This window comes from Benincasa hispida, chromosome 7, assembly GCF_009727055.1.
Source record: "Benincasa hispida cultivar B227 chromosome 7, ASM972705v1, whole genome shotgun sequence".
Lineage (NCBI taxonomy): Eukaryota > Viridiplantae > Streptophyta > Magnoliopsida > Cucurbitales > Cucurbitaceae > Benincasa > Benincasa hispida.
This window is the reverse complement of record NC_052355.1, coordinates 46,186,129-46,210,170: the sequence shown is the minus strand read 5'-3', so window position 1 is coordinate 46,210,170 and position 24,042 is coordinate 46,186,129. Positions and strand designations below refer to the sequence as shown.

Below are 24,042 nucleotides of genomic sequence, written 5' to 3'. Positions count from 1 at the left end.
GCCTTCTACTTGAGACATAGATTCTTTAGCATCTCCATTTGTGAGTATAGAAAAATTAACAATAGTAATTCAATCCACACGAAGAGAAATCCATTGATCAAATCCAAGTTTACTCATAATGTCCTTTAAGAAGGACCATTCAACTCTATCATAAGTTTTGCTGATATCTAGTTTGATTGTTGCCAATCCATCTTTTTTGGACTTCTTGTTCTTTAAAAGGTTTAAACATTCATGACCAATGATTATATTATCAGTTACTGCTCTACCTGGGATAAAAGTCAACTGTGCTGGAGAGATAATCTTATCAAGGATGATTTTCAGACGATTTGTTAAAGTTTTAATCACGATCTTGTATTTGACATTATACAAATTGATAGGTCTTTCCGTACTGTTATAGAATTTTTATTGTTGGGCTTCAGACAATATTTGTATCATTCCATTCTTTGATACTGACTTTTTTGTTTAATATATCAAAGAAGCATTTAACTATATTTGGGCCAATCACATCCTAAAAACATTGAAAAAATAGGACAGGAAAACCATCGAGATTAGGAGCTTTAGTAGGAAACATTTCTTTAATTGCCTTTTCAATGTCCTGATGAGTGAAAGGAGCTAGAAGGATGACATTCGTCTTAGTATCAACTCTAGGATTGGCAAACTGAAGAATATCATTGATGCATGTTTGTTACACATTAGAAGTAGTAAACAGATTATGAAAATAAGAAATGAATGTTTCAGCAATAAAATTTGGGTCATTTGACCAATTACCATTTTCATCATAAATTCCTGGTAGCTTTCTTGTAGAAGCATTTGGAATTTTAATCTCCCCAGCGAAGCCATTTTTTCTCTAGATCTTTGCTTCAAATAAATTTCTTCTTCCTTTAGAAGCCTATCAAGTTCAAACTCGATTTCATGAATTTTGTTGAAGTCAATATTTGAAATATTTTTATTAGCATCTTTAAGAAGACTTTTACATTTTGAAATACCATTCTTCATCTCCAAATTAATAGTTTTACCCCAATCGTCGAGAGCAAAAGCACATGAATTTAAATTTTGGTTCAAAGAATAGGAGGTTTTATTCTATTTTCAATACTCAAGAATAATATTTTTGCGTTCAGGGTGGAGGGTCCAACTTTCCACAAATCTAAAAGTTTTTTACTTTCCTGTCTTGATAAAATAGTTGAAAATTCAATAGGTCTATGGTCAAAATTAGTCCAATCCAGATGCTCTGAAATCTATAACAATATTATCAAAAGAATTGTTACAAAGGAAACGATCGAGTTTTTTCCAAGTACAATTAATTTTCCTTCTACTATACCAAGTAAATTTAGGATCATGAAAATCACTATCTCTTAAGCCGCAATCATCCAAGGTTTTTCCAAATTTTTAAGGAAATATTGGTCCTTTTGAGGACCACCATATTTTTCATTATGCCTAAGGATTTCATTCATGTCTCCTCCACTAGTCAAGGAGAATTATTCGAATTATGTAGAAGCATCAACCCACATTTGAAAGGTAATAAATGTCTCCTATGATTTATTTATTTATTTATTTATAGATAAAATGTCTCCTATGATTAACACCCAACAAATATATAAGTTGTATAACACACTATTTTGTTGGCGATGGTGAGCTATTGGTAATTGCGAATAAATAAATGTCAGTGTAAGTATTAAATATTAATTAATGAAGGAAGACTACACCGCTTAAGTTGGAAATTAATACAAAGCGATGGTGGGAAAGGTAATTTCAAATCGGTTTAATAATCTTAATTAAAGCCGGTCATGATTTAGTTTAATGGCAACCGATTTTGGTTATACTTCCTCCTTCCAGACTTCAATTTCTATTTTAAAATACAAATAATTGAGTTGGTCCAATAAAATACGGCTATAAATTTCACAATGCATAAAGGCCCCTTTCCCATTAAAAAAAATAAATAATAGGAGTGATTTCAAATATAACAAAATTAATAAAAATATTTATTTGATATAATAAAGTTTCATTGTGATCACCATGATAAATTATTATTTATGTTTATATGTGTCATAATAGATACAAATACTAATATATCATAGTTCATCGTAGATAGACTGTGATATTTTATTATTATTTTTAAATATTTTTAATAATTTTATTATTTAAAATAATTTTTAATATCACTATTTTATCAACATATACATAAAATTGAAATTTAGATACCAACATCAATATTGGCATTTTAATTCTNGACTGTGATATTTTATTATTATTTTTAAATATTTTTAATAATTTTATTATTTAAAATAATTTTTATAACTAATGATTTTTTTAATAAAAGTAATTCAATTTAATAGTCGTAAAATTTCATGTCATTGACTCTTGAAAGCTTCATAATAAAAACAAAAAAGAAACATCTGTTTAAATAATTTTCAATTGACCAATGTGATTTAAAATGTTTCAAATTGATCTCATTACCACTCCAACAAGATTCATGAAACCAAACTCGATAACGTAAAAATTAAATTAAAATTAAATGTGTGCTTAGTTTAATTTTTAATTTTGAAAATAAGTTCTTTAAAAACATTGAAATATTTAATAGCCACTCGATAATTTTTAAAACACTTAAAAAAGTGTACTAAAATAGTTTTTATCAAATGAGTTTGAATAAAAATAATTGTTTACAATAAATAAATATATATATATATATATATTTACGGGCTCTAAGTCGCACAACCACACAAGCTATGAGGATGGAATTAAAATTCCTTAAATATAGTAAGTGAATACCACAAACCTCTTGGTCTACTACACAAATACATGCCCGTTGAGCCAAAATCTCGTCGGTATTTTAGGTTTAGTTAGTTATATATCGCATTTAGTTGTAAACTATAGATAATCACTGTAAAAATGTAATATAAAGTATTGTAAATCATTTTTGAATAACATTTTAAGTTATATTTTTTTAAAAAAATAAAGCTAAGAATTTTAAGACAAGATCGACCAAATTGACAAATTCAAATTAACCCTAAACTAGATAAGCTAAAATTACATCTAAATTGAAAAAGATCAAATCAAAACTTTTTATGACACATGGACCTATTCATTACAAAATTGAAAGATAATGGTCCTATCATTTATTTATGACGCAATAAATATTCACATTTTGAAAAATGCTTCATAGGTAAACGGCTGCAAAATGATAGAAAGTTTAATATTAATTTAGTTACAAAATTGGAAGCCGACAACTAATGAATGATATAAAATTAAAAGTTATTTCCATTTAAAAGAAATTAAAAGTTATTAAAATTAATTATAAACTAAATTGCTAGTTTAACAAAACCAATTTGTTACATAGAAACCAAATTGGTAATTTAACTAAAAATGATCATTAGTAATCAAATTACATTTTAAAAATAGTTAAAATATTAACGGTGAAAATTCAACTAATATATTCCTCTAAATTATATATTTTAGTTTAGTTTTTATTTGATCTCTCATTTCAATATTTTACACTTTTGTCTTTTTATTAATGTTTATCTTGGTGTTAACGTTTGATTAATTAATTTAAAATAACTACAATATGATTTTCTTATTCATTTTAATAATGACGAACAATGAGGGAAACTAATTTATTTTTTAAAATTAATTAATAAATATTAACATTATGGTTGAAAGTGGAGATTTAATGAAAAATAAAAGATGAAAGTACAAATCTTAAAGCTCTAAGAATTAAGTTGAAACAAAACTCAAAATTTAATAATACAAATGTGACATATTGAAATATAGAGATCGACTAAAGATAAATTTAAAACTATGGTAAAAGTATAATATTTCAGAATCTATGGTGTTCAAATGACCCGACAGTCCGAACAATCCCTACCCAATACATTAGTTTTGTTTTTGGGTTGGGTTGAGTTGAATTTGATATATTTTTCTTGGACTGGGTTGGATCTATGGTTGAATAAAAAAATTTGGGTTGACCCAATCCATCACGAATTACACACACGTGTATATATATATATTAAAATTGATGAATTTGTGAATTCTTTATGTTTTTCTTTTAAGAATGTTTGTTTTTGTATAAAGTTTGTAATAGATATCATAGAATTTTGATAAATAAGAATTTAGTTTTATGAGATTTTCACTATTAGATATGAGTTGTAGATAAATTTAAGTATTTTAAATTAAGAAAATGATAATAATAAACCGACAACCTAACCCAACTCAACTCAACTCAACTCAACCTAAAATTTGAGGGTTGGGTTGGAGACCATATTTTGGTCATTTGAGTTACCAAGTTGACCAACCAAAATTATTGAGTTAGTCTAAAAAAACAACACAACCCAACCTAAACCAACCCATATACACCTCTATCAGAATCTATATATCAAATAAAAACTTTGAGAAAGTTAGAGCTCATTTGGTTTGCGATCCGGATTTTGTTTAAGTTTTCAGATTCATTGAATTTGGTGAATATATGCTCGACAGACAACTTGATTTCTGTTTATAAAAACTGTTATTAAATTATGTGATCCAAATAGTATAAAATCAGAACACAACCTTTTTTTATGTTTTCTTTGTATCCTGAATTTGAATTTTAACATTTAAAATACAAAGTTATATTAAATAAAGATAAAACGTTTAAAAATATAATATGTCATATTATGAATCTAATTTATTTTTTAAAGAAATTTAAATATGTATTGTGTAATGTATTATAAATTAAATTAAGTTTTCTAAATTTTGTCCTTGTGGTTTGGATAAAGTTAGTTATATTAAAATTTATAATTTAGTTTCTATTGTTTAATTGAACTTTATATAATTTCTATGGTTTGTTAAATTCGAATTATAAATCATAAGACATAAATGTTAACTTACTCCAAATCATAGAGACTAAAATTTCAATGTTCCCTATAAATTATATAATATTACAAAACAATACTTATACAATATTTTTAATATAAAACATATTCATAATTAAATTGATAATAATTTATTATCAACTAATATCTAATGGATAATAATCATTAATTTATAATTATTTAAATTAGAATTAAATTTGTGAATTCTACCCTCCTTCAAACATGAAATATAACTATAATTATTTTCAGAAATTCTCAGATTATCTACCAAATAAAGCCTTGTTTTTTCAAAACAAAAGTTAAAAAAGGGCAATACGTCATTGCTTTGCATGTATGCAATATATTTTCATAGATCTGAAAAAATGGGAGAATGTATGACCATCGGATGTTTTGACTTTTGACCAAATCGATAATTCTTCAGGTTGACGCATTTATGCAACGGAAACAATTTCATTTTTCTTTATTCAAAATTTATGAATGCTTGGGGACACGTGTCATCCATCCGAACCCCAACCTGCCATCCTTTTTTTCTTCTTTTATGGAAACCTGTCAGAAACTGACGTGTTCAAAAGTTTTAAATTCTTACACCTATCCTCTAAAACCCCCCGATCACCGTCCACAAGTATAAATCCTTAAACACCAAGCTTTCTCTAAAATCCATTTTCAACACATATCACCACATTAATCAACCGACTATATACTAAAATAATTGATTCATAATTTCTCCATCAAATATGTCTAAGTTTTTACCTATATATAAGGTTGGAGGAGGGTCTTTTATACAAGTTTAATTATTTTCAATTTAATAATATTTTTTTTCATTCCATTTATAAAACCAACCGTTTGAATCTTCAACTTTTTTAATTCAGAGTGTATATTTTTGTAGGGACGGTAAGATTTAATATTTGAATAATCACTTTAGTGTCCTTTTGATATAATTTTATTTATTTTTTTTTTCATTTTTAAAAATTAACTTATTTCATCTACGATAATTTACATTCTCTGAAGTACAATAGTTGAATATTAGTTTTAAAAATATATTTTTTTTAGTTTTCAAATTTTGGCTTAATTTTTTAAATCATTGTTAAAAAGATCGATAACAAAAGAATAACTTTAGAAGTGAAAGTAGTATTTATAGGTTTAATTTTTAAAAACAAAAAATCAAAAGCTAAATGATTACTTAATGGGACATTTGTTTTTTATTTTTGGTTTTTGGTTTTTGAAAATCAAGCCTACAAATACTTCTTCTACTTTTAAATTTGTTGTTTTGTTATCTGTTTTTTTACTCATGTTTCTAAAAGTCAATCCAAAATTTGAAATTTAAGTTCCATTTGGTAACTATTTCGTTTTATATTTTTGGTTTTTGAAAATTTAACGTATAGACATTACTTCTACATCCAAAATTTATTCAATTGTTAACTATGTTTACTAATGATTTAAGAACAGTTTTAAAAAACTTGTTTTTGTTTTTTGAAATTTGGTTAAGGATCCAACTTTTGTATCTAAAAATGTAAACCATAGTAAAAAGATGAGAGAAAATAAACATAATCTTCAAAAACTTAAAACAAAAAATGAAATGATTACTAAAAAGTGTCTTAATTATTGAGTATTGGTTTGTTTTGATTTATGACTATTTAATCTCTATACTTTCAAATTTGTAACAATGCAATCCCTTGACTTTAGTATATAATATTTAAATCACTATACTTCATATTTATAACAATTGAATCCTAAATATAAAAAAAAACTCATTGCAGTTAGACGTCAATTTCTATTATTTTTATGATGTCGATTTGTACTTTATAAAAAATAGAACATATAATTATTTTATCAATTTTGTATAAAAAAAAATTTCTGAAGATACTAATTTTTACCACAAAAATTTAAACATAATAAATAATTACAAATTTAGGGATACAAATGAAAAAAAAAAAAAAAAAAAAGAAGAATGCAATAATATATGTTTTGAAAATGGGCACAACCAAACACGTCCTAAGGGAGGCGCACCACCAAAGGTTCAGCAGAGGTGGGATGAGGTGTGCTTCCCCACCACCACTTGCCTTTTTCCATTTATTAAATTTTAATAAATTTATATAAAAAAAAGGAATATTAACTAATTGATAATTAAAAGAGGTAATAATAATAAATTAAGGGTATATATTGGATTATAACATGTTTGTGACAGGTTGATAATGCAAAGCATAGAAATCATGCCATGTGAGCTCTACAACACGCTGTCGTTTTCATCGTCTTTCCTTTCTAGCAATTCTTTCTAATTCTAAGTTTCTAACAGACCTCAATCCCAATTTTTTTTTCCTATAAATGTAATGTAATGTAATATATATCTCTATTTTATTATTGTTGTAATGTGAGGAATAAATATTACGGGAACGGAATTTTCTAACGGGGTGGTGTTGTTTTCGAGCTCAGTTTTCCAGAGCTTGAATTCATTTCCATTTACTGGGGATGGAACTAGGGTTAGGGTCGAAGGGAAATCTGGGATTTGTACAAAGGGGGAGTTAAACTTGTTTCCTTTAAAAAAAAACCCCCCCACATTTTTTTCTCTTCTTTACAGCTGATTTCTTCTTCGTTTTTTTCTTTATAGTTAACCTTTTGGGGGGAGAAGGTGAGGATGAAACGGGGGAAATTTGATGGAATGGTATCAAGAAATCGAATCAGGTTGCTTCAAATTTTGATGGGTTTGGTGTTTTTGTATCTACTTTTCATGAGTTTTGAAATCCCGTTGGTGTATCGAACCGGATATGGGTCGGTGGCTAGTGATGGAACATTTGGATTCACCAGCGACGCTTTGCCGAGGCCGTTTCTGCTTGAAAGTGAACAGGAAATGGCGGATAAAGATGCCCCTCGTAGACCTTCTGATGATCCCTTACGGGTTTCTCATGGCTCACCGCATCGGACACCTGAGAGACGAATGGGTGAGTTCAGGAAAGTTTCGGGTTTAGTGTTTGATGAAAGCACATTTGATCGTAATGCTAGTAAGGGAGAGTTCTCTGAGCTTCAAAAAGCGGCTAAACAAGCTTGGGTTGTGGGGAAAAAGCTCTGGGAGGAGTTAGAGTCTGGGAAGATTGAGCTCAAACCTAAAATGAAGACAGAGAATCAGTCGGAGTCATGTCCACATTCGATTACGCTTTCTGGATCCGAATTTCAGGCACAGAGTCAGATTATGGAGCTCCCCTGTGGTTTGACGCTTTGGTCGCATATTACTGTGGTGGGAACACCTCGTTGGGCTCACTCGGAACAGGATCCCAAGATTTCAATCTTGAAGGAAGGGGATGATTCAGTGATGGTATCGCAGTTTATGATGGAGTTGCAAGGGCTGAAGACTGTGGATGGTGAAGACCCACCAAGAATACTTCATTTTAATCCAAGGTTGAAGGGAGATTGGAGTGGTAAGCCTGTAATCGAACAGAACACTTGTTATAGGATGCAATGGGGCACTGCGTTGAGATGTGAGGGATGGAAATCCAGGGCGGATGAAGAAACTGGTAAGTCGTGTTTCATGGTGTTTGAAAATACTTTATTTTCCTTGTCTTTTGATAAGAATTTTGTATTGAAATGAACTAGCTTTGTTATGTCTTAGAGATTCAAGATGATTGATATAATGAACTGAATTCTTTACTAGCAAGTTCTCCATTGTCTTATTAAGTTTTTGTGCAATGTGATATGAAAACTTGTCATACTAATTTATTGTTATCAAGATTTTGAAGCTTATATTTGAAGGATGTAGATTTTGCTATGCACTTTCTTCTTTTCTAAAGATTTCTCCAAGTGAGACGTTACTTAACTTACTATTGGGATTGAATGAAGTTGACGGGCAGGTAAAATGTGAGAAGTGGATTCGTGATGATGACAGCCGTTCTGAAGAATCAAAGGTAATATGGTGGTTAAACAGGTTAATTGGACGAACAAAAAAGGTGTCAATCGATTGGCCATATCCTTTTGTGGAGGGCAGACTATTTGTTCTAACTGTGAGTGCTGGGCTGGAAGGTTACCATATAAATGTTGATGGAAGGCATGTCACGTCTTTTCCATATCGCACTGTAAGTACACTTCCTATATTTTTTGTTTCAAATTTTGTTGGTACTCTGTAATTTGGTACACTGTGGAGACGTTTAAAATCAGGTGATGATGACAGGGGTTTGTTTTGGAGGATTCCACTGGGTTGTCTGTAAATGGCGATATTGACGTGCACTCTGTATTTGCTGCTTCCTTACCCACTGCACATCCTAGCTTTGCACCACAGAAGCATATTGAGATGTTAACACAATGGAAAGCCCCTGCACTTCCCAAAACAAATGTGGAACTTTTCATTGGCATCCTTTCTGCTGGCAATCATTTTGCAGAGCGAATGGCAGTTAGGAAGTCTTGGATGCAACATAAGTTGATCAGATCTTCACTAGTCGTTGCTAGGTTTTTTGTGGCAATGGTAAGGGATGGTGTGCTACTCAGCTATATTTCATCATTTATATCATGGTACTGATAATAACTTGATCCTATGTATATTCTGATAGCATGGAAGAAAGGAAGTAAATATTGAGTTAAAGAAAGAAGCAGAGTACTTTGGGGATATTGTCATCGTTCCTTACATGGATAACTATGACCTTGTTGTACTGAAGACAATTGCAATCTGTGAATATGGGGTGAGTTGTGAAAAAAAGATACAAACCTTGTGAATTGCACATTTTGTTGTTGGAAATATCATTCCATGTTGATCTTGCAGGTTCGCACGGTGGCTGCAAAATATATCATGAAGTGTGATGATGATACATTTGTCAGGGTGGATGCAGTGATGAATGAAGCTCACAAGGTCCAAGCTGGCAGGAGCCTTTATGTTGGAAATATGAACTATCACCATAAACCTCTTCGCCATGGGAAATGGGCAGTGACGTACGAGGTATGACTGTAAGAATACCTACGGGGTGATATCATTTTGCAGTCTGCGTCCTTATTAGCATGATGATTCAAATATGATGACAGTTGTGCATGTGGTTGTGTTTGATATTGTGATTAAGCAACTTAATCCTTCTTGGCGACCATAGTAAATGTCTTGTGGCTTTGTTTACGTTATCCTTTTTCTCTGTGTTTCATAATGTGTTCCTGTGTGCATTTGTTTTAGATACATGGTATGACGGGCTTTTCATCCTGAACAACATATATAATTGCTTGCAGAATGGATCTTTAGTCTATACCAATCTTTCTGTGATGATTATTGATCAAGTTTTCCTTATCACATTTTTTTCATTAGGTGCATTGCCTTGCATTCCCATCATTCCACAAATGGATGTTCCATTTTTAGGGGGGAGCATTATACATTACCATCTTACCCAGATGCCGTTGGTTTTGATTTTGAAGCATTATATTGGTTCATTGGCATTTACTTATTATTTCAATCTATTCCAGGAATGGCCAGAAGAAGATTACCCAGCTTACGCAAATGGACCGGGTTACATTTTATCATCCGACATTGCAGAGTATATTGTATCTGAATTTGAGAAGCACAAATTAAGGGTAGGTTTGAAACAGTTCTCTTTCTTCTCCCCTTCCCCAAGTAAGAAAAATAAAGATAATGTTTTGATGAGATGAGCTAATAATAGTGTCATTAAATGCACAATAACACACACAGTTATTCAAGATGGAAGATGTGAGCATGGGAATGTGGGTGGAGCAGTTCAACAGTTCAAGACCAGTGAAATTTCTTCACAGTCTAAGGTTTTGCCAATTTGGTTGCATTGAAGATTATTTAACTGCACATTACCAATCCCCTAGACAAATGACGTGCTTGTGGGAAAAGTTGATGCAACAAAGAAAGCCTCAGTGCTGCAACATGAGATGATATTTACCCAATTTCAGATTGCTAGTTGGAGATTTCAGAACAAAGGAGCACAGAAGATGAAGAAGAACAAACAAGTTTTGCAGCCTTAGTCCAATTCTGTAAATATTATATTATAACTTATAAGTTGGTTAAATTTAATCAGGAAGGTTCTTTTACCTTATAAATTCATTCATTTTTTACCCTTTCTTTTTACTTCCAGCTTATGTTATCCCATTTATCCCATTTATCCCATTTATTCTATAAATGGGTTTATCAGGTGAGATTATCTCAATGCTGTTGCTCAACTTTCAAGTTCACTCTGTAAAAATTTCTTATCAAATCAAATACTTTCAAGATTAATTTTAGAGATTACACACATTATAGAGCAGAGAGTATTACCAAGATGAAGGCACCAACATTTAATTGAGTTCATTCCGATCTTTTTTTTCATATAAACAAATTTGTCAAAAGATTCATAGTTCAGCTTAACTACAAATTTAGTGGTCTGTCTCTTTTTAGATCTAAAGCTTCGACAAGATTTTCTTTAGTTTTCTGTATTATTTTTCTTTAAATCTTGAGTTTAACAACTGTTAGAACAGTGCCATTTATGATTTTACATGGAAGTATTGAAAAACAAATTTATTTTGCTGCTTGTTGCCTCCAAACATACCTCTCAAGTTTTTTTTTTTTTAATTTTCAAATTTCTTTTAGTCCACAAATTTTATATGACATTTTGAATTTAAAAAGTTAAAATAAGTTAACAGAATTAAAAAAAAAAAAAAAAAAAGTTAAAATAAGTTACTTTTGGGACCTTTTAAATTTATTTTTAGAAATTGAAGGATCAAAATCCAAAAAAGAAGTCACATTTTAGGAATTTAGGGGGTACATTTGAAAATATTATATGTCAATAAAAAACATTTAGAATAAAGAAATATGAAGCACCAGTGGTCTAGTGGTAGAATAGTACCCTGCCACGGTACAGACCCGGGTTCGATTCCCGGCTGGTGCATCCTTTTTTGTTTGGTGTTCATTTGCACTTGTGTGTGTGATTTTCTCTCTTTCTGCATTTCTCTTACATCCCGTTTTCTTTTCTCCTTCCTGATATTTGTTTGGTTTGTTTAAATAAAGTACGTGATATAATGAATACAAAACATGTATACAATTAAAGCGAGCATTTGTAATGATTAGGTGTACTTAACCATCATGTTGATTAGGGGCATCTAGCTATTATGCTTTCCTCCTCTCAAATCAAATCATTACAGAGACTTGAATAATATTTAAACCTTTGTATTACTATTATCTGAAAATCTTAAGATACATAATAAAAAAAAGGAAAAAAGGAAAAAGAAGAAGCATTTAATATTTGCTTAAAACAGTTTTTAAGAAACAGTAGTTGTGGGCTTAGCTTAATGGGCACACTAATAAACAGTATTAAATCTTTTAACTTTAATGAGGCAGATTGAATTGCTTAGAAAAATGTGTGGATGAGGTGATGCCGCCGCCGCCGCCATAGATTTGGCTTCTACAAAACTCCAGTGGCCGTCTCTCAGAAATCGGAAAGCAAGCGATGAGCAAAGGAACTCCTCACAAACGACAAACCTTTTTGTTTTTTGTTTGGTGTTCAATTGGCAACTTGCTCTTCTTCCAAATAGAGTGCTATTTTTTCACGTGATTTTTCTCTCTTTTGTTTGTTTATTACATTCACCTCTTTTTTTTTTTCCTTTGTCCTTTTCTTTAAAATTACTTTGATCCCTTTATTTATTATTATTATTGTTTTTATTTTGATGCATTTTAGTCTATATACTATCTCAATTTCTATTTTGATTTTTTATTTCTTATTTTGTTTAATTGTAATTTATAAGGTGTTGTTTGATAATTTTTTTTTTTGAAAATTAAACTTATTTTCTTTCTCTCATCAAACATAGAAAATGGAACGTGAATTGAAATAAGATCAAGAAGAGTTAGACCAAGAAAGCAGAGGAAGAATTTCAAGGAAAAAATGTTGCAGAACTGAAAAAAAAAATAGAATTATAGAACAAAGAGAAAAAATAAAAGGTGTTACATGTAGAACGAAGGAAAAAATCAAAAAAAGAAATTGTAGATTTGATAAGATTTTTTTTTTAAGAAACGAGATCCGCATTCACTCTTAAGACTATCAAGCATGTTCGTGGGTTGAATAGATAATTTCATAGTACGCTTGTTACGTTAACAACAAGCTAAATTTCATTTGATTTCAAACCGTTTATCCTTACTAAAATCCCTTAAAATTTTAGGTTAGGTTTGGAACCATTTAGGTCTCATTTAATAATCATGTCATTTTTGTTTTTTTTTTTAAAAAAATTAAGCATATTTTCTTTCTATTTCTTACAATAATTTATATATTTCTTAAGTAGAATAGTTGAATTCTCAACTAAATCTCAAAAACAAATTCTAAAAGCTACTTTTTTAGTTTTTAAATTTTGACTTAGTTTTTAAACTATTGATAAAAAATAGATAACAACGAAAATGAAAATAATGTTTATAGACTTAATTTTAAAAAATAAAAATGAAAAAATTAAGACTCGCAAATTATTATACTTATTATAATTCTTATTGAATTTAGCTAAAAGTTTAAACATTGTACTAACAAGAAAAATCATTAAGAAAAAATGGCCGTGGACAGTGAATATGGAAGAGCATTAAGAAAAATGTGTAACAACATAAATCCTTCCTGAATTAAGAAAAGTATTTGTAAAGGTAAATATGGAAGAGCATTATGAATGGTGGGTCCCTCGCCAAATATAGTAACCATATTTCAAAAAATTAAAAAATAAAATGGCCTTATTTCAAAACGGCACTCGTGTTTTGGCCATGTAACACAATTTTCTAATTTTAAATTTATGTTAAAATGGACTAAATTGTTGTAAGTTTGCTGAAAACAGTTTTGAAGAAACAGTTAAGCAGCCAAAATTGAGTTGTTTAGAAAAATGCGGTGATGTCGCCGCCAGAGATTTGGCTTCTACAAAAGCCCAAGTCGCTCTCTCTCAGTAAATCTGAAAGCAAGCAATTATCGAATGCTATTTTATGGAAAAGAACTGCTCGAAAACGATAATCCTTGTCATTGTCGCACACTCTTTTCCTTCATAATATATAAATATGCGATTTGGACCGACATTGGCTTCTTCCATTTTCGTTGGCTTTCGGCTTCAATCTCAATCAGACCCACGTCGTAAGTAACAATGGATATCGACTTAAACTAGAATCCGCTTCTATCCGCCTCTTCTGACAAATTCTGTCGGTTTTCCTTTAAATTGCAGGGGATTTGGGGATTAATCTTCTGCGCCGGGAACCATGGAAGGCGGAGTGAAATTGACCAAATGGGGTTATCAAATTAGAACATCATCCGACGCTTGCATCTCCGCCATTAATGCGTTCTATGATCAGGTTCTTCTTCTTCTTCTTCCTTGATTTTCCACCATTTGGGGTTCTTTAATTTTCGATAATCTGAAATGGGGTTTTCGGGGTTTTTGTAATTCGTGTACTGTGATTGAGTGAAGGTGCTTAGTTACGGGAGGAAGAGGTCTGTGATTCTGGACGCTACTGTCCATGACAAAGACTGTGTGCTTGCAAATGTTTTGGCTGTTCATTTTCTTTCATCCTCAGATCCTTCGCGAGTTCATCATCATCTCCAAGCAGCCAAGGCCGGTCTGGTTAGTTTTTATTTTTATTTTATTTGAAGATGTTCATTTTGGTGATTTTTGTTGACAAATTGCTTGTATTGTTTTGATAAGGATCGTGCGACCCCATATGAGAAAGCCGTTTTCGATGCTATCAGTTGTTTAATGTCCAATAACAGAGACGATAATGTTGCCGTTGAGCTGCATAGTGAGGTATTTGAAGACTGATCTTTTGAACTTTTTTGAACCCGTGGACTTGCTCTGTCTCTTTTTCTGTCTTGAGAACTCGTCTGTCGAAAACCAATTCGGCTTTCCTTTTAAACAAGAATAAGGTGAACATATTGCGTTTAAATAGTAATGATGTTAAAAATTCGGATAGTTTGTAGTTACAGTGGTGATACAGTTCACATGGAAATTCAATTGCCAACTTTCTATTAAGAGCTATCCTCAGAGGTACAGTCTTATTTCTTGATTTTTTTCCCCCTATTTGATTCCGCAGCTGCTTAAAAAGTTCCCAAAGGATCTATTGTCTTTGAAAAGGGCTCAACTGCTATGCTTTTACATGGGAAATGCTGATCTATCTTTAGCTTTGGTTCAACAGGTGCCTTTTCTACCTAAGAATGTACTTCTCCTACCTATCAGTTTATAAGTGTTTTTTTTTTAAAGAGAAAATTGTAAACCTGCTTGAGATAAAATGAAGAATACAAAAGGGCATAAAAAGCTGCCCAACAAAATGAAATGCTCAGACTCGATCAGTTTACAAAGTGATGAATGCATGAATTTGAATGATAGCTTCTTTCAAATATTCACTTATTGAATAGATGAAGACTGGATAAAATTCTAAGCCTTGAAAAATTTCCATCCTCTCTTTATATATTGAGGCTTAGCAACAGATGAATTTTACAGGTTTTACCCCAAAATCAAGAAGAAGGTTTCATTTATGGCATGCTTGCTTTTTCTTTGTTGGAACTTGGCTACATGGAAGAAGCTGAAAAGGCTGCAAGAAGAGGACTTGATATCAACAAGAAAGATGGTTGGGCACAGCATGCGGTGAGTGTCATTCGAAAGCCACATAATCTTCTTTATTTGATGAAAAAAATGTAAGAAAACAACATTAGTTAACAATGTTTCGATTTACATCCTGGTTAGCATTATGACCTTACTTGAACAGGATCTGTTCTATAGGTTGTACATCTGTGTCCTTGAGTAATACATCCTGGTTAGTATTTTAATATTTGAATCTTTGCAGTTATGCCATGTTCTTCAATATCGGTGTCATTTTAAAGAAGCGGTTGAGTTTATGGAAGCATGCTCGCCTTCATGGAGTGACTGTTTATCCTTCATGTATGTACATTAAGCTTTGTGAATTGGAGTCTTTATCAAATGGATTTGTCTGTTTGATATATTATACGTTTGGAAAATATCAATTTTCAGGGTGACACATAATTGGTGGCATGTGGCTCTGTGTTACCTGGAAGCCAATTCTCGGTTGAGTAGAATCCTTGAAATATATGACAACTATATATGGAAGGAGTTGGAAAAACCCGATGCTATGGGACCAGATGTACTCTTAGTTTTAATATTACTGTGTATGCAGTTGATTATTCTATAGTTTCAGGTCTTAAATTTCAGTCATTTCAGGTATACTTGAATGCCCTTGGTTTGATGTTGCGGTTGTTTGTGCGTGGTGAATATGATCCATGTGAGGGTCGTCTGAAGATCTTGGCCAAAGTTTTAACTGATAAAGTGAGTTGCAATCCTCCCCTCCCGTCCACACAACCAACCAAGCTACGAAACACTAATAATAATGATGGTGTGAAAAATAAACACCACAATAGGGTTCTCTGACTTTTCTTTTTTAAGTACAATAGGGGTAAGAGGATTTGAACCACAGCGCTCTTGGTCGCTATCACATATGTTTGCTTGTTGAGCTGCTCACTTTGGCCAGAATTCTCTAGCTATTGGTCTAAAATATATATGTTTTTTCCTACTCAATCTTTCATTGTTAGCAGAGAGATGAACGATATCCTTATATACATCTGGAATTCTGCTTGCATACTTCCTCCTGCTAAACGGCACAAGTTTATTGTTTTTTGCTTTTTCCCCCTTTGATGGGATACAAAAGTTTCATTGATGAGAGATGGTATTACAAAAGGGAATTATAAGCATGTAAAACTTATGCCAAATGACATAAGTTTTACATGCTTGGTATTCTATACTATACTTTTATGAAACTTGTTTACAGGATTTATGCATGATAATGAAAAGCCTTTTTCATTCCTCCTTACTCTACTAAAAAGCTTGTCTATGTTGTCAAGTTTAGAGTAGCATGGTTGATTGTAGAAATCCAAGGCTTGGATTCAATCAACTAGCTGATTGATTCTCATTCTTTTCCAGATTATCTTATTAGATCTCATAAGTGAAATTGAAATATTCATCTCACCTGAGGTATTCTTGAATAACCAAGAGTTAACCACTATTTCCAGGCTAACTGGCATCTAGAGTGGCACTTTGACGTACTGACGTCATGGGCTTTGGCTAAGGCTGGACAGATTTTTGCAGCAGAAGAGTTACTTGGGAGCTTGAAGTCCCGGTCATGCAGCATTCTCTTATTAGTTAGTTATTTACATGTGTGTGGCTTTATGGCTCAATATTATCTGTTGTTTTTGCGTAGATTGTTGAAAATGACACCAAAGAGACGAGAAAAGATGCAAAGAGGAATGCTGGTTTGTTTTCTTTTTCTAGTCTCCTGTACTCTTTAAGCTGTCTATTTATAACACCTGTTGTGTTCTTTGTTTGTAACGTATGATTGTGACACCTTTTGCTCCTTTCCTATTATTGTAACTACTTTAGATAGAGCTAACCTTCCTTCAGTTTGGGTTCACGTTGCAAGCTCAACTTGTTATTCCATTATAGTAGGGATTTGACCTTCAGAAGTTCGAAAATGTTTTCTTCTTTTTAGCAAAAATTTCCTTGCCAAATTTAGCATGTTGATATGATCATTTTCAATTTTCAACTATGTTATGCCGGCACAAATCTGTTGAATCCATCTTGTCAACTGCTTTAGTGAACAGGACCTCAAGACAAATTTATTTTTCCTTTTCAATTTTGTGGCCTTATTTGTGTATTCCCAGCTTGCAGAAGCTCTCTACAAGTACGGGAGAGGAGATTACGAATGTGCATTAGACTTGCTTGGTCTGGATTTTGATGCAAATGACTACAAGGTATCAATATCAAACACTGCTATATAAATTCTTCATCCCTATTTACTTTAATAGTCACCCTGGTCATGACCAAGATATAATCTTCTGGCTATGTTCTAGATGATTGGTGCATCAAACGAACAACTTGACGTATTTAATGAAGTCTGGTATGATATTTTGATGAACACAGGACACGCTGCAAAGGGTAAGAAAGTTCACTTTTCATTTTCCTTCTCCAAATATAGGGTTCTTCAAAACATGACTTCTACAGTTGCATAATATAGCGATCGAAGTAATTGAGAAACAGATCAAGAAAAGAGAAAAAGTTCCATATCTGTGGCGCCTTCTGGTACAAATGCTTCTCTCATGTTCTGCTGTTATCGATCACAATTACAAGTTTTTCAATGAACATATGGTTCATTTCAATTCCTGCAGGAGAGAGGGTTCGGCAAAATTGGAAGGCCGGAGGAAGCTGCCATTGCCAGAGACAAAGCCAGGAGCTTGGAGAAGGCACATTTCAAGTAAAACCCATGAAGTTGCAAGTCTTCATGATCTTGTATTGTATGAAAGATGATGTGTGTTTCTTTGGACAACATATTTAACCCACGTATGTTACAGATTACTGCCTGTGTAATCTGCTGTGTAAATATGTCTCGAACAAGACAGAACTTTCCTTTTCCACGTCAAACCAGTGGTTTTGAAGAATAAGGACGAGGAAAAGGGATGGGATTCGGCCATGTAATTTATCTCTAAAAGTGGAATTATAAAATTGGTCAAAGAACACTTTGATCCCTCAACCGTTAAGGAGTAATAATTTAATTCTTGAACTCTTCAGTCGGTAGTCATCTAGGCCATGTATCAAATTACGATGAAAATTGGTGTAGTCGAATTGAAATTTTATTGATGAATGAATGTAATAAGTCAATCGCAAATACAATTAAATTACTTTTTGATTGCGTTTACTTAAAATTATGAATCTGTTCTATTTTATTATTACCATTATTGTTTGACCTTTACTGTAACGGAAATATAACAATAAATGTGGTAAATTTATAATTTTCATATTATTACAGTAACAATAAGGGTAGTAGGTCCCACGTAATTTTCAACATGATCAAATTGAAATCTTTTATTCCTCGCTCAGATTGCACGATTTGATTATCAATTTCAAAGTGGATTCCACATCTCATTACGATAATAGCATGTAAACAACAACGAAACTAATCAACTATTACAGTAACTTTGTAATGGTAATTGTAAAGGTAGTAGATCCTACATAATTTTCAATCATAATCAGATTAAACGTCTTTTATTCCTTGCTCCGATTACACGATTTGATTATAAATTTCAAGGCGGGCTCCACATCTCATTACGATAACAAAAAGCAAGCATTGATGGACTACTTTTCAATCGGTGTAAATGTGGTTTTAGTCAAAATTTGTAACAATTTGTTCTCTATACTAACACTAGCCTCATTGTACTTTTTAACTTCCAACAAACCTTAAATTTAGTCTCATTGCTAGTCTATTGTTGATTTTTGTTTTTTTTATTTATTAGTATTTTTACTGTAAATTTTAAAAAATATATACACATTATTATTATTTAATCAATTTCAATAAAAATTAACTTTAAGAGACTAAATTTAATATTTATTTGAAAGTACATAGACTAAAATTGAACAATTGAACATGTGTGAACTAAAATTGAATCAAGTGGAATGAAATGATATTTTAACCTAATTTTTTATATTACTTTTTTTATAAAATTATAAATAATAAATTATTACTTAATAGAAATTGACACTTAATTTTGATAAAATTTTTATGATAGAGACTAAATTGTTACAAATTTCAAATAATTAATTATTCATTTAAAGTTTATGAATTAAATGATTATAAATTTAAAAATACAATTGAGTTCACCTATATAATTTACCTACTAAAGGTGAGGAAGTAAATCTTTATTTCGCCTATATAATTTCTTCAAACGCATCATTATTGTATGGACTCAGAATGGATAAGGTTGGGATTGAGAGATCTTTTAAGGGGAAAAAAGATGTAAAATTGAGAAAATAGAAGAAAAAACAAAAAAGATTTTACATTTTACAGTCACCTCTCGGCTCTCAGCCGATTCAGCTGAGCTGAGTCCACGTGGATATTTGACATTTACAAAGCAAGCATCCAAAAATATGTCCTATCGCTGTTCTGTGGACTGGTCAAACCCCCCACGTTCGCAAGTGGGCCCCACGCAAATCGTCCCATCGACCAATCAACTTCTAGCCACGTCAGCACTCCCGTTTGAAATCGACGACCGGACCCCTCCACGTGTGCCGTTCCGAATTCGCCGGAGCTCCTCCACGATTTCTTTGGCGTCGGGGCGGTCGTCTTTGTCCGCCGCGACGCATCGGAAAGCCAGCTCCGCCACGGCCTCAACGCCGTCGATTACCTCGCCGTCGACGCCCAAATCAGAGTCGACCACCTGATGAAGCTGACCCATTTGGATCTTGGACACTACCAGATCCGCCAACGCCATTTCTCTTCTCTCTCGACTCTGATCCACCGCTTTCAGACCAGAAATCAGCTCCAATAACACTACTCCGAAGCTATAAACGTCACTTTTCTCCGTCAACCGGAAGGACCGGTGGTAATCCGGATCCAAGTAGCCGGGTGTTCCCTGGGGTCCGGTGCAGACATACCCAGATGAAGACGACGTCGTATCTGAGAAAACCAACAGCCTTGAAAGCCCAAAATCCCCAACTTTGATTCTCATATCTTTCTCCACAAAAATATTGGAAGAGGTAATGTCTCTGTGAACAATCGGCGGTACCACAGAGAAATGCAAATACTCCATAGCCATGGCGATTTGCAGAGCAATGTCAATCCTCACTTGCCAGGACAGAGATCCCTTCCGGTATGAGCATTTAGGGCCATGGAGATGATCGGCAAGTGTCCCATTTGGGACATAATCATAGACTAGAATAAGCCCTCTTGGATCACTACAATACCCATGTAACCTAACGAGATTTGGGTGATTAATTGAAGAAAGAATTAAGATTTCGTTACAGAACGATTTGGTGAAGAAAGCCTTGCCGGAGGGGGCGGTGGCGGCGGCGTGGTGCTTGTGAAGGTACTTGACGGCCACTAATCGACCATCGTTGAGCTGACCCAAATAAACAGACCCAAACCCGCCGTCGCCCAGTTTTCTCTTTGGGTCGAATCGATTAGTTGAGGATTCAAGTTCTTCGTAGGGGAAAACTGGTGGGAGAAGATTAGGTGAACGATGACGACTAAGGAACTGAGCTGTTGGGTCTACTTCAATGGCGAGGGATCTCAGCCATCTCGACCTAAAAAAAGCCAACATTACCGCAATAACCAATAACAAGCACATCAACGCAAAAACAGAGGACAAAATCGCGATTCTATTAGGGTATGAGTATCGAGTTCGAGTATAATAGCAAATGAATTGCCTATCTGGGTCTGAAGAATTGAACCCACAAACACCTTTTTTAGCTTCACAATCATTACATTTCATAAAGTAAGGGTCCTGATCTTTATCCCACTCAACTTCAAACCCCAATCTAAGAATTCTGTCCAAGTACTCCAAAACCTCCTCCTGACAACCTTGCTCCGACACAGACTGACGTTCGACGCCGCATCCATGGAGCAAATTAACTGGTTTCTTGATGAGATTACACTCCCAAGGACAATGGCTGCAATTGGGTAGATGCGGAGGCGAACAGGGGCGAAGAAGAGAGAGTCTAGAACAATACCCATCTGAGATTCGAAACGGGGAGCCAGAGAAATCAATGGAACGGCTGGGAATAGAGGAGGAGCGAAGAGAAAAACAGGAGTGATTGGATTCTTCAACATTGAGCGAAAGAGGGGAAAGAAGGAGAGTGGTGGAGGTGATATTGAAACTCAAGAGAGAAAAAGAAAGGCCATTAATGGAAATAACAGAGTGAGGAGAAGAGCAACGGACCTGAAAAGAAGGATGGCCATGACCAGAAACAGAGGAAAAAGGGAAACGAAGTTGGGAAGAGAAAGGCGGACAAGAAGAGCTCAAAGACTGAACCTGAAAGAGAAGGAAGAAGAGAACAATGGCGGAAAGAGTAAAAGAAGGAGATGGAGAAGGCATGGGAAGATGAAAATGGAAGAGATCGAAATCTGAAATCAAAAGAAAGAAAGAAAGAAAGAAAGGAGATTCCTTTAGGAATGGTTGTTTGAAATCAGAAAGGAGTGGAAATGGGGTCAGTGTGGGAGTGAAAGGACGACAAACAAGAAAGGCTCACGTGAAGGGCCAAAACCTCAAAGCAAATTTTGATTTTGGAATGTGAAGACAAAAACAAAACAAAGCAAAAAAATAAAAAACTTAAAAAAAACAGCTCTCTGCTCTGAGCACTGCGCCTCCAAAGCCCAAAGTGTGCTGCTTCTTTTATTTCTTTTCTTTTATCAATTTTGCTTTTGCTTTTGCTTTTGCTTTTGCTTTTGCTTTTTGGTGTGTGTGTGTCTCTCTATAATTTCTCAATTTGACCTAAGTAGTTTTTCTTCTTGTAACATGTGGTGGAGCCTTTTTGAATTTTTGTAAGCATTTGTGTGGAAATCCCTTTTTCTTTTCTTGACTTTTATGTCTATATTTCAAATGCAAGTTTAACTTCTTCCACTTCCTCAATCTCAATGCTAAATTATTGGTTATATTTCCATATTTTCATTTCATGCTTCTTCTTAGGTTTTTCTTATAACATTTGGATAATTTCAACTAGAGTGTTCGAATCATCCGATAATCCTAATAATCCAAACTATTCAACCCAAGTTATAAATGTTAGTTTAGGTTAGTTTTAATTTCAAGTTAGATTGGATTGATTTTTTTTAGTTGGGTTGGGTTCAAGTTACACTTTTGAAAATTCTGGTTGACCAAATCTAACTCAAATTTCTAATATATATATCTAACTCATATATTTTTATGATGCTTAGTTTGAAATTTATAATAGATATCTTGGATTTTGATATTTAATATTTGAGTTTTATGAAATTTGAGTTATTAATATGTGTTGTACAAATTTAAATAATTTAAGTTAATAAAAAAAAGAAAAATAAATTAATAACCGATAACCCAACTAATCTAACTCGAAATTTAAGGGTTGGGTTGGAGACCCTATCTAGATTATCAAGGTAACCAACTTGATGAGTCCGAAATTTTATGTTAATCCAAAACATCGTCCAACTTAACTCAGGTAAATCCCAACTTTGGGAGGGGAAAATAAAGTCATATAAAAAATAATAATAAAAGAAGATCGTTCTGTAAACTGAAAATTTGGAATCATGTGAAGGGGAATTATAATTATTTCTAGAAGGGGTGAAATATGAGCTCATTTACTTAAGCTATGGATTTGCTCTTTCTTTCTTGAGAAAATATGAGCTCATTTTTGGTCTTTTGAGACCTTTTGTTTTGTCTTTATTGTTTTAGCTATATCGTAAAAGAAATTATTAGGACTTCATATTTCGGTATTTTGGGGAGGGATTATGATGTTTTAATAAATTGTGTTGTACTTAAATTTACTATTTTTTTTTAATTATAATAACAATTAAATGAGAATGATCTCTAGAAAGGAAGATCATGCTAGTTATCGTTGAGTTAAATTCATTTTATTTTAAATTTATAAAATTTAAAGAATAAACTTAAACTCATTTTCAAAACTTTGATAATTAATTTGCATCAAGAAGACATTAATGACGTATTTTAAATTAAACTTAATCTATACTATATATAAAAAAGAGTGATGGGAGGATAACATTTGCATTCCTATTTTTTCTTTACAACTTTTTAATAATACACAATGAAGTGGTGTATCTTTTCGTGTACAAGTACGATCTAGATTATAGATATACAACATTATGATCTAATGGTGAAAATATACTTGAATAAATAGGCATGTCATTTTCCTCGCTACAATTGTACGAGTCGAAATTGTTATACGACGAAATAGTATATTTTTTTGTGTATGGGTATAATCTAAAATATAAAATATGAAAAATTAAGACCTAAGAAAAGTCACGTTCTTTACCTTGTTACGACTATTTCATATTATTGGTTACACGATAAAGTGATGTATCTTTTTTTATATGAGTTGGGTATGATAGAGACAACAAATATGAGACATTACAATATAACAGTAGAGACATACTTAAAAGAAGATTCACGTCTTTTATACGTTAAAATGTCTTAAAGACATTAATTTTGTATTTATTAGGATACGAAAAAGTATCAATGGATATCCAAAAAAGTTGGACAATGTTGCTTAACATTTTGGTGTATATACATTATTGATGATGTGATAACAACCAACTTTCATGAAAATATAATGGATAACATGGAAGATGAACAATAATGTACTGAAATTCCAGGAATATAAATTAATTCAACCTAACAACACACATGAATTTTGACCTCTCGCATTTAAAAGCATCTAACTAATATCTTGTGAGTAAGATAGTTTAAGAGTCCTTCCGCTT

At 32.5% G+C, this 24,042-nt stretch overlaps 3 protein-coding genes and 1 non-coding gene across 9 annotated transcripts; 3 read left to right on the top strand and 1 right to left on the bottom strand.

Annotated features, from left to right (window-relative positions):
* Nucleotides 1-7,077: 7,077 nt before the first annotated feature.
* Nucleotides 7,078-10,874, top strand: LOC120082138 (hydroxyproline O-galactosyltransferase GALT6-like). Of its 2 annotated transcripts, XM_039037377.1 has the most exons (7): nt 7,081-8,347; nt 8,670-8,902; nt 8,998-9,288; nt 9,374-9,502; nt 9,583-9,756; nt 10,263-10,370; nt 10,486-10,874. In XM_039037377.1, the coding sequence occupies exons 1-7, from the start codon at nt 7,474-7,476 to the stop codon at nt 10,693-10,695; spliced, it is 2,019 nt and encodes a 672-aa protein (XP_038893305.1). In that variant the 5' UTR covers nt 7,081-7,473; the 3' UTR covers nt 10,696-10,874. The 2 variants fall into 2 exon arrangements, with proteins under 2 accessions (XP_038893306.1, XP_038893305.1); XM_039037378.1 differs by lacking the exons at nt 10,263-10,370; nt 10,486-10,874 and adding an exon at nt 10,108-10,256 and having other exon boundaries at nt 7,078-8,347.
* A 738-nt stretch (nt 10,875-11,612) lies between these two features.
* TRNAG-GCC lies at nt 11,613-11,683 on the top strand. The gene has a single exon. It is a non-coding gene; the product is annotated as a tRNA-Gly (tRNA).
* A 1,930-nt stretch (nt 11,684-13,613) lies between these two features.
* On the top strand, nt 13,614-18,444 carry LOC120081188 (tetratricopeptide repeat protein 38). 5 transcript variants are annotated; one of them, XM_039035880.1, is made up of 15 exons: nt 13,618-13,882; nt 13,971-14,097; nt 14,211-14,363; nt 14,445-14,543; nt 14,830-14,931; nt 15,237-15,380; nt 15,580-15,674; nt 15,765-15,894; nt 15,972-16,076; nt 16,817-16,923; nt 17,005-17,056; nt 17,465-17,554; nt 17,654-17,738; nt 17,818-17,882; nt 17,969-18,440. In XM_039035880.1, exons 2-15 carry the CDS (start codon nt 14,005-14,007, stop codon nt 18,056-18,058), a joined length of 1,410 nt encoding a protein of 469 aa, XP_038891808.1. In that variant the 5' UTR covers nt 13,618-13,882; nt 13,971-14,004; the 3' UTR covers nt 18,059-18,440. The 5 variants fall into 5 exon arrangements, 3 of the variants coding, with proteins under 3 accessions (XP_038891807.1, XP_038891806.1, XP_038891808.1); XM_039035879.1 differs by having other exon boundaries at nt 13,614-13,882; nt 16,817-17,056; nt 17,827-17,882; nt 17,969-18,444; XM_039035878.1 differs by having other exon boundaries at nt 13,617-13,882; nt 16,817-17,056.
* Nucleotides 18,445-19,571: 1,127 nt separating this feature from the next.
* Nucleotides 19,572-22,042, bottom strand: LOC120080744 (LEAF RUST 10 DISEASE-RESISTANCE LOCUS RECEPTOR-LIKE PROTEIN KINASE-like 1.5). The gene has a single exon (XM_039035368.1). It carries the CDS (start codon nt 21,665-21,667, stop codon nt 19,802-19,804), a length of 1,866 nt encoding a protein of 621 aa, XP_038891296.1. The 5' UTR covers nt 21,668-22,042; the 3' UTR covers nt 19,572-19,801.
* Between the last annotated feature and the right edge of the window lie 2,000 nt (nt 22,043-24,042).